Source organism: Acartia tonsa, chromosome 3 (genome assembly GCF_053477335.1).
Source record: "Acartia tonsa isolate MP-2025a chromosome 3, ASM5347733v1, whole genome shotgun sequence".
Taxonomy (NCBI): Eukaryota; Metazoa; Arthropoda; class Copepoda; order Calanoida; family Acartiidae; genus Acartia; species Acartia tonsa.
In genome coordinates this window covers 37,354,601-37,368,835 of record NC_137262.1, presented here as the reverse complement: position 1 = coordinate 37,368,835, position 14,235 = coordinate 37,354,601, and the positions used below count along the sequence as shown (strand labels likewise).

The window sequence follows — 14,235 nt, the reverse complement described above, 5'->3', positions numbered from 1 at the left end:
GCTGCCCTATTTTGTTTCTTGTAGCGAAGCTACGATTGAATTTTACAAATACTCTTTAAATCTACTTGTATATATTTACATTCACGATTTTTTGGTGCTTTGCTACTTATAGATGTTGTCATCTTTGTTTTATTGCCTATTTTTATATTCCTTAAAAAAAAGGGATAATAAAATTATAAATCTGCCATAGACCATATGTATGGGAAACATTCAAACTTTTATTGAGTATCTATAGCAGCGTAGCTACGCTAGACTTATAGTTTGTCCTTTTAAATGTTAGGAAGAAAATCTTTTAACAGAATTGAATACATAATTGCCTAATTAAGTGTCCATCTAACATATAAAATCGTCTTCATATTCTTATTGAATTTTTCATAGTAAAGCTTTTTTATAAAATAGTAATAATTATTCCATTATGGCTTCGAAACCGATTAATATCCATTGGATTAGAACCGTATTACAGACAATTTTCCACGAACATTAAAATGAAAAATCAATATTAATTTTTTTTCATTTTAATATCTGCTAAAAGCTGTCTAAAATACAATGGGATAAATAACAATTCTTAGTTTGATATTGCTACACTGCTTATGGATATAGTTATCCTTGTTTTATTATGAAAAATTAGTCATAAAATTAGTAATAAATAATCAATGGATGTATTATTGTTATTGCTACACTGCATATAAACATAATTTTCCTTGTTAAAAGAGAAGCTTTTCTATAAAAAAAGGTCTGTATGTAAGCGAAGCATCTCTCTGATCAAGTCCTAAATATATAAGTATGTCATTCATTTTGCATTTATGCAATTTTGCAAGCAGTTCATATATAATTTTGTTTGCATTCTAAAATTAATATTCTGCTTATTGAGTTTTGACTCTCTACAATAGTTATTGTTCGTTTGTCCTTCCTTCTGTATTTAGTGCTTCGCTTATATGAATGTTGTCATCCTTGTTTTATGATGAATAATTAGTCATAAAATGAGTAATAAATAATCAATGGATGGATTAGGAAGTAATTTTTAAAATCTGAAGGATTTATCTAGATTTTAATAGCGAAGCTGCTCTATAATTGTAATGTCCGCCCGTCTGTCTGTTTGTCTGTTAACTCTGTTAACGGAATTCGTGATTAACTCAGCTACTAATAAAGATAAATGTTTGAAATTTCTCGAGATAAGCTTCGACTCTACAACCATTTTTTTTTTGGGGGGGGGTAGTTGTCGATTCTCCCCCCCCCCCGCAAAGAACCTGTGCACGCCACTGATCAAACTACTTTGGAAAATAAATCAATAAAAATCATACAAATAATAAATAATATATTGAAAAATAGCTTGTTTTTAAAACTCGATTAATCAAAGAGAGATTGCGAAACCTTATTCTTGGAAAGCCAAAATTAAATAAAATTGCTTGAGTAAGCAAAAAAAGGTGTTTCCTCATATGAGCAAAATGTTTTTAAACAGAGGAAATATTAGTTTAAGAATTAAGGGATTTTTAGTTCCAATGGATATAAGACCTATGTGGATATATTGACAGGAGAAAATTTGTCATCAATTTAGCTTGCTAGTATGGATCTGATTAATTGGTCAGTTCTCATCCAGAAGGAGGGGACAGGAATGCGTAAAGAGGGTTATTTTGAAACCTTCTGTAAGTATCAATTTAAAAAATAGTTCAATCAAATATTAGTATTCTTAATTTCATTACACTGACTAAAAAGCATTCATAGTCAAAGTTTTAAAGTTTCTTTTAGCGTAAATGTCTGAACACCGTGAAAAAGGCAGCGGTAGCCTTGAAATAATTGATATATCAATAAATCAACAATCCTTCCGCAAAACAGCTAAAATCTTGCGCATTTTTTTAATGTGCTAGCTATAGCTTTCAGAAAATCAAACCTAAACTTTCATCATCAAGTAAATGTAGTAATTGGATTGATTATTACTTGAATCTTACACCAGATTATTATGTACCCTTCTACTGGATAAACGAGCTGACAAATTAATGGATTCCATGTTAGCAACCTATATTAACGATATCATTATCCATGTATATATAATATCTGTTATTTTCAAGAAGTGGTCTTGGCTTACATATCTTACTTTTTAGAATTAAAAAAATTACCATACGATTAAAACCTAAATGTGTGTTTGGATATAATTCTATTTGAAATGAATTGTATGTACATTAAATAAATAATTTTCAAGGATTACAAATTATTCAGGCATATAATAATAACAATGGTGTGCATCCGTTTCCGCAGATTTCAATTACATTATCTAATTATTAGCTGTTACGCCCCCTAGATGTTTCTAGGGGTACTTGAGGTGAGTTGAAGGGGGTGTTTGCACCCTTCTCCAAAATAGTTATAAAACCTCCCAGGACCTAAGAGACAGATAGAAAGAAAGACATCCTGTTACTTTTATTTAATGGTATTATTCGCAAACTATAAAAACAGCACCAAAAGATCCTCATCTATCGCTATATTACAAACACTAGTGGCTGCGCCACTAGCATCTTTAAGCTCTGCATAAAAGAAGTTGGTGAGAAATAACTCAAAATTAACCAAAAATTTTATTTCAAAAAAAATATTCTGGAAACTATGTAAAGCTTCCATAAAATACTTTATATAATAGGATTAATCACCACATCTAATATTATTGATATTTTTTCGAAAATAAAACACAATCCGGAAGTAAATGTACACCTATGATAAAACAAGAATAAGAACATTTCCAAGCACCTAGCGAAGCTTAAATTTAACCCTTACAGATCGGGAGGGGGGTCATATTGACCCCCCCCCCTCTATTTTTTCAATGTCATTTTTTTTGTAGGTAAGATAGAGAGTTGTGACTTCATGACTTTTTAAGTTTAGTAATTATACGTCGGCAAGAGTTGATTTTATTAGGATATCTGGTCTGTGTCGGTCGTGGTGTCCGGTCAAAGTCGGTTGGGTAGCACCAAAATTTAAAAAAATTCTAAATAAATCCTAATTTCTACATTATGACTTTGTATATAAGGTAGAAACCTAAAATTTTTTTGGTGAATACTGAAATATCAATGACCTTATGAGAAAAGTGGTGTTATGGCCGTTTGACCGCACCCTGACCGACTTTATGACCGATTTTTGTCCGGCTTTTACTACAGACATATATCATGAATATCCTGGCTTCTATTACAGCTAGAGACCTATAAATTTTTTTGGTAAATCCTTGAGCAATAATAAACAGATAATATATTAATTGGCGCCGCCAACCGCCGTTTTACCGCCGTAACCGCCGAAAATGGCGGTTTCCGTTATTTGCCGTTTTTTGGCGATGATCAGAAAAAGTAATTTCTTTAATATGAAAAATAAAAGTTCGTCCTAAAATTTGGTCATCCTAGCTGCAAAATTGGCCGCTCTACAGCTGTTTTAAAATTTAGCGGCTGGCCGCTAAAAAGCGGCTAAGGAGCGGCCTGGCCGCTATGACTAGAAAAAGTAATTTTCTCTAAAAATACACATGAACCACCAGATAAAAATTTTACGTCTTTATCTGTAACAGAAGCCGAGATAGAGGGTGGGGGTCAATATGACCCCCCCCCCCCCCCCCGATCTATTAAGGTGGGAATAGGGGCCCGATCTGTAAGGGTTAACAAGGATAATTAAGCAACAATATTAGCGAATATCAATATGCAATAATAATTTTTTGTCCAGGCTGTGTCTGTGTGTATGTATGTTTGTCTAATAAAATCTTATTCATAGACCATAGCAGGTTTTAGGCTATTTCTCCACGCCTTTCCATTATGTCAAGCTTGCATGCCATATGTATAAACGTGTATTTGAAATAAGTATATAATAGGGTAGCTTGGATAATAGATTTTTTGGACAACAGACGTACAGACTAAGTAATTAGAAGCGTGGCTATGCTATTCATTCATTCATTGTGCACTATAATAATAAAGTTACGCGGCAATTGTACATGCTTCGCTGTGTATCAAGTCCACCTGCTATACGTACGTCAAAGACGATTAAACAATATCATTATAGTTTCCTATTAGTTAAAGAAATAGCAACAAACTTATTATCTAAATAACTAAATCTGAATGTATTGGCGTGTGGCAAGGGGTTCTCAACAAATTCTTGAAAATAGGATGGCCCATTTTTTAACCCCTAATCAAAATTTGGCTTGTAAAATTTTCTCGGTTTTTTCAACTGATAGATGCAAGTTAAACATTTTAGCTTTTTAAAAAAATATTATTGACTGAAACATATTACTCTATAGTTGTTCAAATGAATTGGTTATAGTTGTACAGGTTGACAAGTAAAAACGCAAACAATTTAGACCTTAGCATTATTAGGATTTAATCAATAAGGCTTGTTTACGGAATAATATACATTTTTCAAGAATCAAACCTTTTTTCTAATAAAAGTCAGGGAGGAGGGGACATTAAACTATTAAATACAATACTACCCAAAGTATTAGATTTAGAATGCTTTAATTTATTAATTTTTGATTGGTTGGTTCAATAAGTTCATTCCTCAGAAGCGGATATATTAGTTATCAAAATTGGGTATTTACATCAATTTATCGATCATTGTCTTATCCCTTAAGATCTGTGACAAAAAATAAACTAAAATCCCTTGTCCGTGTTTAAGAGAAAATGCATTAAAAAATTGGGGAGTGTTCTTTACTAAATTAACCTTTAAGGATTCTAAATAACTATGACATTGCAGCCAGGGGCGTCAACATGGGGTGGAGATATTATATAATACTAGCAACTATGCCCCCTGGAGGTCTCTAGGGGCACTTGATGTGAGGAGAGGGGAATAGAAGTCGATCCCTCCCCCATTCTAAAGTTCAGTTATTAAAAGAAAAAGTCAAAAAATACTGGGGAGGATAATGTTTTTCTAGGGGTGATATCTCTTGAGAGGGTGGTGGTAACCTCTCCCAAATATTTATAAACATTCCTAGGACCCTATGAAAACCTACATTGTACAGTAAAACCATGTCCATATCGGTTCATCGGTTCTACGCCCCTACAGGCCTCTAGTGGTACTTTAAATGTTTTTTTTTTAATTCAAATATCTAATTTGAGAAATTATTGTCTAAGTTGCCTTCAAGTCACTACTCAAAAAAAGTTTTTAGATTTTTTTGTGATTTCTCTTGGGAGGGTGGTGGTATCCTCCCCTAAAATAGTTATAAAACTTCCCGGGACGTATGAGAAGCTACCCTGTTAAGGAGAACCCGATCGGTTCAGTGGTTATCTAGATCCTTCGGTACAAACATACATCCTGTTACTTTATATATTAGGATTATCTAGTAAGGAAAATGTCGATATTATTTAGGGGTTCTAAGTAACCATGACTTTGCAGTCAGGGGCGTTTAAAAGGGGCGGAACCATTTGATATTATTCTAAGGATTTCAAATAATGATGACATTGTAGCTAGGGCCGTTGACAGGGGGTGGAGACCTTAACTAATATCATTTAATCATCTAACACCTAATCCATTATCATAATATAAAATAACAGGATGTCTATGTGTTTGTCTTTATATAAGTAGATAGTTAGATAGATACTATTTTAGTAGATAGATAGGATATAAGTAAATAGATTGATAGGATATCAGTAGATAGATAGATATATAGGATATAAGTAATTAGATAGATAATATAAAAGTAGATATATAGAGAGGATACAAGTAGATAGACTGTTAGGATTTAAGTAGACTGATAGGATATACTTAGATAGATATATAGGATATAAGTAGATAGACAGATAGTATAGTAGATAGAAATATGGGATATAAGAATAGATATATAGGATATAAATAGATAGATTGAAAGGATACAAGTAGATAGTTAGGATATATGTAGATAGATAGGATACGGGTGTGCAAAACATAAATTTGCAATAAACAAGTCAAGTGCAAATTTTATTGCTCTGAGTGTGTGTTTGTACGTATGTGTATATGTTTATTTGTGTGAGTGTGTATGAATTGTTTGAAGCAAGGTTTATCTACAATTAGGATCAGTAACAATGTCTACGTTTTGGATGATAGAATCAATCTTCTCATTTTGTTAAAACTAATTATATACATACATACAAAAAAGCTTTATCACAATACAAAAATTAAAAGTGAAGGGGTTAAAATAATTTAAAGAGTAAAGGGGGGGGGGGGCGCTCAATAGTAGGGTTAAAGGGTCAGACAGACAAAATGTTGATGTACCGTTCCGTCCTCACACACTATATTATCCCTGTCTATCTCTCTCTCTCTCTCTCTCTCTCTCTCTCTCTCTCCTCTTTTCTTTCATGTACTACTATATTACTACTACTACTATCTTACTATAAAACCATCTATTATTAAGGCTGATTTACTAAAAAGAGGGTGGGGCATATAAAAGGAATAAAAAGGGAATGGGGGTTGGTGTGTGTGTATCTTTATCTGTCCCTGTGAAGGTCTAGGGGATTAGTTCGCGCCCTTTTTCGTCCCCCATCTATATACCCCGCCCCCTAGGTTATATAGATAAGTGGTTTCTCAAGACTCCAAATAAAGGTATAGTTAAGCATTGGTTACCGGTAAAGACTTTGTGATTTAGTATAAATTATGTCTTTAGGATCGCCAAAAAAAGACAGAGCTATAGAATCGTCGCTCGCAATTGTCCGTCGCTCCGTCTGTCCGTCCGTCCGCCTCACTTCTCTCATCAGTTTAACCATGGTGTTCAAAGGAACAAGAGCGCTGGAGGAGTGGAGTCGGCGCGTTTGCTCCGGCTATCCGGGCGTTAATATAAACAATGTGACAACCGCCTTCAGAGACGGCCTCGCCTTTTGCGCCATTATCCACAGATTTCGGCCGGAGCTGATTGATTTTGCCAGCCTAGAGGCAGTGAATGTTAAGCAAAATTGTGAACTTGCCTTCAGTTTGGCGGATAAATATCTGGGCATCCCGCCCCTGCTAGACCCGGAGGACATGGCTGAGTGTTCGACGCCCGACCGCAAGTCAATCCTGCTGTACCTGTCGCAGATCTACCAAGTGCTGGGCAACCAGTCGCCAGAACCCTCGCCCAGACCATCAAAACTGGAGTTAATCACGAACAGCTCTGAAAATGTGAACAACACAGCTTCCGCAGCATCCAAGATTAAGTTTAGAAAAAATTCCACCGACTCTGGCATTGATACTAATCTGTCCATTTCTGTGGATTCTGTATCATCAAGTTCTGGCGTCAGCTCAGAGTCAGATTTGTCCCCACAGCTGAGATCAGAGCCGCTGAAAAAGCAGCTAAAAACAGACACTGCTAAAATTGTTAAAAGTGAGGACTTATCATCCGCTAATAATAATAATAGTGACGTTTCCGCGGCCAAACTTGATGTAATCCCGCCGAAGCCAGTGCGGACGTTTGCGCATGGCAAAGTGAAATACAACAATATTGCTGGAAGCAATGAAAATTCTACATTAACAACCAACAGCCACTCCTTAGATAAAACAAACACTCTTCAAGTTGAGGAAGGAGGAAACAGTAAGGAGGAGGCGAAGACAGATAGTTGTAAGGACAATGACAGCATTAAAAGTGAGTCTAGTTCCACCAGCCAACAATTTGAGTCAACAACAAGAGTACTTTACTTGCAACAACATAATACAGCAACAACAGCAAGTAATAATAATAACAACAACAATGGCCGTGTTGACAAAATTGACCAAAACAATGGTAATTCTCACGGTAATGTCTCAAAAATTACAAACTCCGGCACTAAACACATAATTGCCAAGACAAATGGATTAGATACAGCCAAGGACGGTCATAGTGGTAACAAGAATGAAGCTATTACCACCGGAGGCATAGCAAACAAGAATGATTTTGTGCAGAAATCTACAACAAATGGCCTGCAGGGGATACTCAAAAAGGCCGGACAGCCGCCCAAATCTGGTGTTAGTATTCTGCGGGAAGCCAGTACACGACTGAAACCAGGAGAAATTCAAATTACAAGTATCAAGAAGGAGGGAGTCGGGGGAGGGGACAAATCATCACCATCCTTTCACAGTGCCCTCAATGTTTTTACCAACCTAGAAAAGGGAAATATTGTGGCTACGCCCCATTCCCAATATAGTGATAAATCAGTAAAATCCGCCAAAAAACCGCTGGACACTGACAATGATTGTGAAACAAGTGATAAAGAATCTGTTACAGCTGCTGTTAATGATGAAAAATGTGCTGCTCCTGTTCTGGTGACGTCATCAGCTGCCACTCAGACAGATTTTCCGCCAATCTTAAAACAACAATCTCACAAAAATTTGCAATCTGGTGAAAATAACAAGCAAAGTTCTGGAGGTTTTGAGAAAACCAGAAAGAAAATTCATAATCGGGAGAGAACAAAGACAATCAGTGACATGCGGGCGAATAGCATTATTGTACGAGCTGTTCAAGCCGAAGAGGCTAGAGCCAAGGATCCCCTGGTCAAAACAAGATCACAAGGCAGCCTGGAGGTTGTGGAGGTCAAGCAGAATCAGCCAAAAACACGACCTGGAGCTGATTTAAAGGTTAGGTCAACAGAGGTGTTGGATTGGGTGCACTCTAGGCAGCCCTTGCAACCTGCCCTGGACCATTTACATGGCTATGGGACCCTGGATTCCCGCAGGGATATCTACCAACAACATGAGCTTGTCCGTCCAAGTGGCACCTACAAAAATTACTACAACCACTTGGCATCAAATAGCCTGATTGGGGAGATGGCAACCTCGCCTCCGCCAAATGGACCAATTCTACCTGGACCTCCAAGTAATCTATCAGTTTCTGCGCCCTTTGTTCGTCCTGTTAGCCATACAGAAAGCATGTATGCCAGCTATTCTAGCCTGTTTAGCAACACCAGACTATTGGCCAACCAAGAAGCCAGCCGCCATAATGGTTCAATCCCTCCCGGACACACTGCTTTCCAGTCACCAGGTGCCCTAGTTCAGCCGCCAACTATGTCATTAACGGCAGCCAGTCAAGCTAAGCGGCCAGGAAATCCATCAAAACCAGAGACTTGTAATGTTACAGATTTTGTGCGCACTTTTGACACGCGCTTATATGTGAAAGCTCTGCCTAATCATGTAGCTTCATCTATTGGCATGCAAATTTCATCTGGTGGAAATTCAAATCAATATCACCTGCCAGCGGCTGCGCCAGCGAGCATAGTCACCACTCCCACGTCAAACAACTATGCGCTGGCCAGCAAATGTCCGCCGACAATCCATCCCGCCGCCCAAGTCAGCGCCTACAGGTCACCTGTGGCGGGAAAACTTATGTGGAAAACTCCGCCCCCCGCCTCTACAACCCCGCTACCGCCGTCTACGCCACAGCTGATAGAGAGAAATATGAGTGCCTCGCCGATTGGCATGAAAAGTGTCCATTTTAACAGCGGCGGCAGAAGCTTGTCTCATGATTATGAACATTCTACTCTGGTCTAGTCAACACTTTTATTGTACAACATTTGTCAATTGAAATTTACATAAAAAATATTTTAAGGAGAGGGAATGATATTCTTAAAATATGATAACTTTTCATTTGAATCTCTACTCTTGTTTATTTTTTGAAATTCTACATTAAATTTATTATTTTTTCATTTGGGCATTTAGTAGAATATTTTTGTTAATTCAAATTGAATTAAAAACTCATTATTTTGTTATAATTATTATTAATATTTTGTCTTATTTAATCAAAATATACGTTTGTTAAAATTGATTTTTTTGTATTTTTTTTGTTTGTTAGCAAAGCTACTCTATAACTTATAATATTTGTCCGTACTGTTATCTATGCTGTGGTAAATAGGTTTTAATTGTAATTAGGTTTTTATTGAAGGTGGACAGTTTTAGCCAATTAAAATTCCCCTGATCAATGGGCATCTAAGATCCGTTTGTTTGTATAATCATCGAAGTACTTAAGATTTTTGTGGTAGATAAGCATCTGAAATTTGTTGTGAAGATTTTTCTGATTTAAAAAAATCTTCTCAATTACTCTCTTTGTCTGTATGATGATGGCGTTGTAAGATAATTTTTGTTTTTTTTCTAGGATAATAGGACTTGACATGTAATTCATTTTGACCAATGAGCACATACTCTTAAGACTCCTTTTGTCTGATTGATCGAAATGATTTATGAAGATATAAGTTGGGTTAATTTTATAAAAATACTATCCTACTTTTACGTTCTTGTTTTATTTATATTATTTGTGTTAAGCTTAACATAGGTCCCGTGAGGATTTGAAAATCAAGTCTTGGGTTAGTTTTAAGCTATTTTTCTGGCAGCTCTTTTGAATGCAGAGCCTCTAGATGCTATGAGTGCAGCCGATTGTTTACTAAAAATCACAACTACTATACAATATTCTTTATTAGTGCAGCAATTGTAGTATTTACACATAAAATACAGTAATAGCAAAACCCTTTTTAACTTACAGCGTCAACACAATTCTAAGTCTATAAAATGCAGGAGTTTTAATGACCATTGTATATCAACATGCCAAAGAACCAAAGTTTAAACTTATAATTATTGAAGTAGCATTTTGAAAAAAGGTATTCTTGTTATGTTGTGGCTTTAGATAAAATTTATTATTACTTTTCAACTTTGAAATTACTGTGAAAATTGCTATTTAAAATATCAAAGGTTGCGTGATTTTAAAAGAAATATATTTTTAAAAAGTTTAGCTTATTGTCATATCATATTTTTCCCCTTCAATTAAACTTAAGTATGAATCGCTGGATTAGAACCGGTTCTCAGCCGTACTGAAAACCTGTATAGCCTCGTATTACATACAATAACACTAGTTTTGTTACCACGGGTCTTTAGTCACTCGGGGCTAACAAGAAGGTTTTAATTCTATAGATTTTCATTTTAATATCAGCAGAAAACTGTCTATAATACGTTGCCATAAATAATTATTATTGAAATGCAAGAGCAAAACTTTTTTTGATAAAATATTTCAAAACTTGATAAAAGATACATTTTTTGATATTTAATTTAAATATTCAATTACATGGTATTCAAATATATTCAATATACTTAATGCTTGCAAGGACAATTATTTTTCAAGAAGCGTTGCAACAAACTTAATTTATTTTGGTAAAAAAGAACATTATACTGTAATACACTATGCACAGTGATGATAGGTGTAGAAATCAGTTTCTTGCATCTACAGACAATCCATATAAATACTAAGCCCCTCGAGTTTAGGGGCAAACCAACTTATCCTATTATAGAAAAATATTACGTTTTTTTTTGTCTGAAACCTAAAATTCCGAAAACTACTTAACTGATTTAAAGCTTTAATTTAGGGGATCTTCACATTGGTCTGAGGATGGTTTTAGGCTTTTTCTATTTTTTAGATCAAAGTCCTAGGATATTTTATGCTATTTTTCTGTTCTTTTCTACACAGAGCCTTTAAATGCTAGGGGCGCAGCCGCTAGAATAATAAGACGATTAGTAGTAAGGTTTTTGTTTAGAAAAAACTCTATTAAAAATCTAAAATCGTATTTTACTGTTAAAGTTATATACAAATTATACATACCAAGGTTTTATCAATACCAGTCTCGCGTCTGACTTAGCAGCAGCAGTTACATATTTTTCGCTAGCGTTAGATAATCTAGTTGAAGAGTAGCTTTGCTACTACTGCAAAGTATTAAATGGATAAAATATCACTTGTAAAGCTTCCAATGCAAATTTATCTTTTAACAACAAATATTAAGGAAACAAGGATGACAACATCCATAAATGCGAAACTCTCAAACGGTAGGACAAACGAACATTAACACTTGTAGTGTATTAGAACTGAATAAGCAGAATATAAATGTTTAAACAAAATTGTAGGTAAATTTGTTGCAAAACTTCTTGTATACAGGATACCGTTTAAGGACATACTTACATTTTTAGAACTAGATTATGGAGACGATTCGCTTGTATTATTGTATCTTATCGTTCTTGGAATCAATATTTCATAGATAAATAGTTGAAATCAGCATGGAAATGGTCATACGGACTTTTTGGTGACAATTATAGAGTTGCTACGCTATCTAAATAGTACCTAATTATTGCACGAATCACCATGCAAAGTTTAAAATCAATAGAACAATGCTAACATGCTTAAATCAACGAAAAAAAGGTATCCGTACCTGACGTACGTACGGAAGGACCAACCCCAAATATCAAGAACACGTGCTATACTCGAGGCTTAAGGCGAAGCTTCTATCATATTTACTACAATAAAACACAAAAATTTAAGTATTTCTTAAAACCTTGTGTTAACATACATCGAATATGACGTGCGTGCACAGGAATATGCCAGAATGGTGCAGTGCGCAAAGTGCACATAATACTTTTCATTATAAAATTGTGGTGGTGTCATGGTTTTGAAATAAAAGATTCTTTCAAGGAAGGGGGGTTTCATTTCATATTAAAGTAATACAATATTAAATGGGGTCCTATATAACAGTTCTTGAATTTTAACTAGGAGGGTGAGTACACGAGACTTTATTTTTAAAAGGGGCGCCTGTGTCCCTTTACCCCCCTCCCGCACGCTCCTATTTGATATGATATAAGTGCAATGGGAAAGAGAAAAAATGTATGGATGTTTTACAAAATGAAGTAAAAATGTTGTTTGCTTAACAATGTTATTAAATGAAAAACCTATCTAGTTATGTAGGTCAACCTATGTTTCTGAATGTTTCTGGTTTGAAGTCAGAGACGTGCATAAACTGTGTAAACTTGAGGGTTCGGATACCCAACTTCTTTTTCACCCTTATGAACTCCACTAATTGTAGTTCACTTTGATTTTAAAACTACATTAATGTTTTTTTGTTATTCTGCCAATCATTAGCGTGCAGTAGGAGGGGATGTCAACACTCCCCTTAAAAATTTAAATTTAGAAGGAAGGCCTGTCTCTATTTTTAACCCCTTAAATGATTTACTCCCCCCACCCCTGGTGAATATCTGTGCACGCAATAATTGCTAGTAAACATAATTGTCCTTGTTATCCTTGTTTGTAAGAACACTGTTGAGAAGGATTCAAGTTCTTCCTAATTTATGCGCATTTTTAGTAGCAAAGCTACTATATAACTTATCACATGGATGTCCGTCCGTCAGTTTTTGTTATTTTGCCTGATTGAATATGATTTACAGTAATCCTTATATAAAAGTCGTTCAGCCTTTACCTAAAAATCTTGCTAACCGTTAACTGAAATAGTTCTCCTTTACAATGTAGTTTTTTGTTGGAAGGTTCTTAGCTAAAAAAATAATCGCACATAAAAAAATGACACATTAAAAAATTTTTTTGTTCTTTTCTTTTTAAAACTAAAAGTGAAAATGAGGGTGGGACTTAGATAAGCCTAGAGTCCTCTAGAGGCACTTGTACTAGTTCTAAAGATTATCTATATAATATTTCTATGAATATTATTATTCTTGTAAATATAAAGAACTATTGTATTATACACTAGTTCTCAAGATTATCTATATAATATTTCATATAATCTGTAATATTTTTATTTCATTACACTCTTTAATGACAAAGCTACTCTACAACGTGAATTTAGAAACTATATTACAAAACGTCAACTACTTGACAAAAAATAAAATTCATAGTTATTTATCGCATCATATTATTGACACTTTTCTGCGGATCGTAAAATCAAAATAACAAATATTTATTTCGGTTTTATTGGCCTCGAAGGGCTGAATGCCTGGTCAAAATAGGAATTGGAAAAATTTTATTTTTTATAAATATTTTTCATTGCGAAACAAGGACACTTATGTCCAGAAGACAAGCTGCTAGTAATAGTCAACTATTGTCGACTCTTTATGTAGAGTAGCTCCGTAAAAGCAAAGAAGAGAAGACTGTTATACTTTGATAATAAGATGATCTAAGGGATTTGTATTTAAAGGATTAAGAAAGAAGGGTGCAGAAAAATGGCCTAAAACAATTCCAAGGATTTAAAAAATATAATTAATTAAAATAATTTAGAAAAAAAAATTCTTGGACCTATTTAAAGACAACTTTATAAAAAGGATGTATTTAGCAAATGAAATATTGATACCAACTATACAAAAGTAAACTTAATGTGACAAAAACATACCCAATTATTGTCTAAACACAGTAGCTAGATATATTTTTGCTTGTTGTAGAAATATCGGCCCCCCTCTCAACTTGCTGTTTTATCTTCAATTTAAAACTCCCTGTATCCTTAGCCAAAACCAAACCCCAAAAAGGGCAATAAACCGTCTAAAAATATCAAATTAACATCAAAG

The 14,235-nt window shown here is 34.6% G+C and overlaps 1 protein-coding gene across 1 annotated transcript; it reads left to right on the top strand.

Annotated features, from left to right (window-relative positions):
- Positions 1 to 6,655: 6,655 nt before the first annotated feature.
- On the top strand, positions 6,656 to 9,688 carry LOC145314041 (uncharacterized). Its single transcript, XM_080153775.1, has one exon. The coding sequence runs from the start codon at positions 6,685 to 6,687 to the stop codon at positions 9,412 to 9,414; it is 2,730 nt and encodes a 909-aa protein (XP_080009901.1). The 5' UTR covers positions 6,656 to 6,684; the 3' UTR covers positions 9,415 to 9,688.
- Positions 9,689 to 14,235: the final 4,547 nt, after the last annotated feature.

What these genes read in the sequence shown, in the direction of transcription:
- LOC145314041 (XM_080153775.1), top strand. Translation starts at nt 6,685, where the DNA reads ATGGTGTTCAAAGGAACAAGAGCGCTGGAGGAGTGGAGTCGGCGCGTT.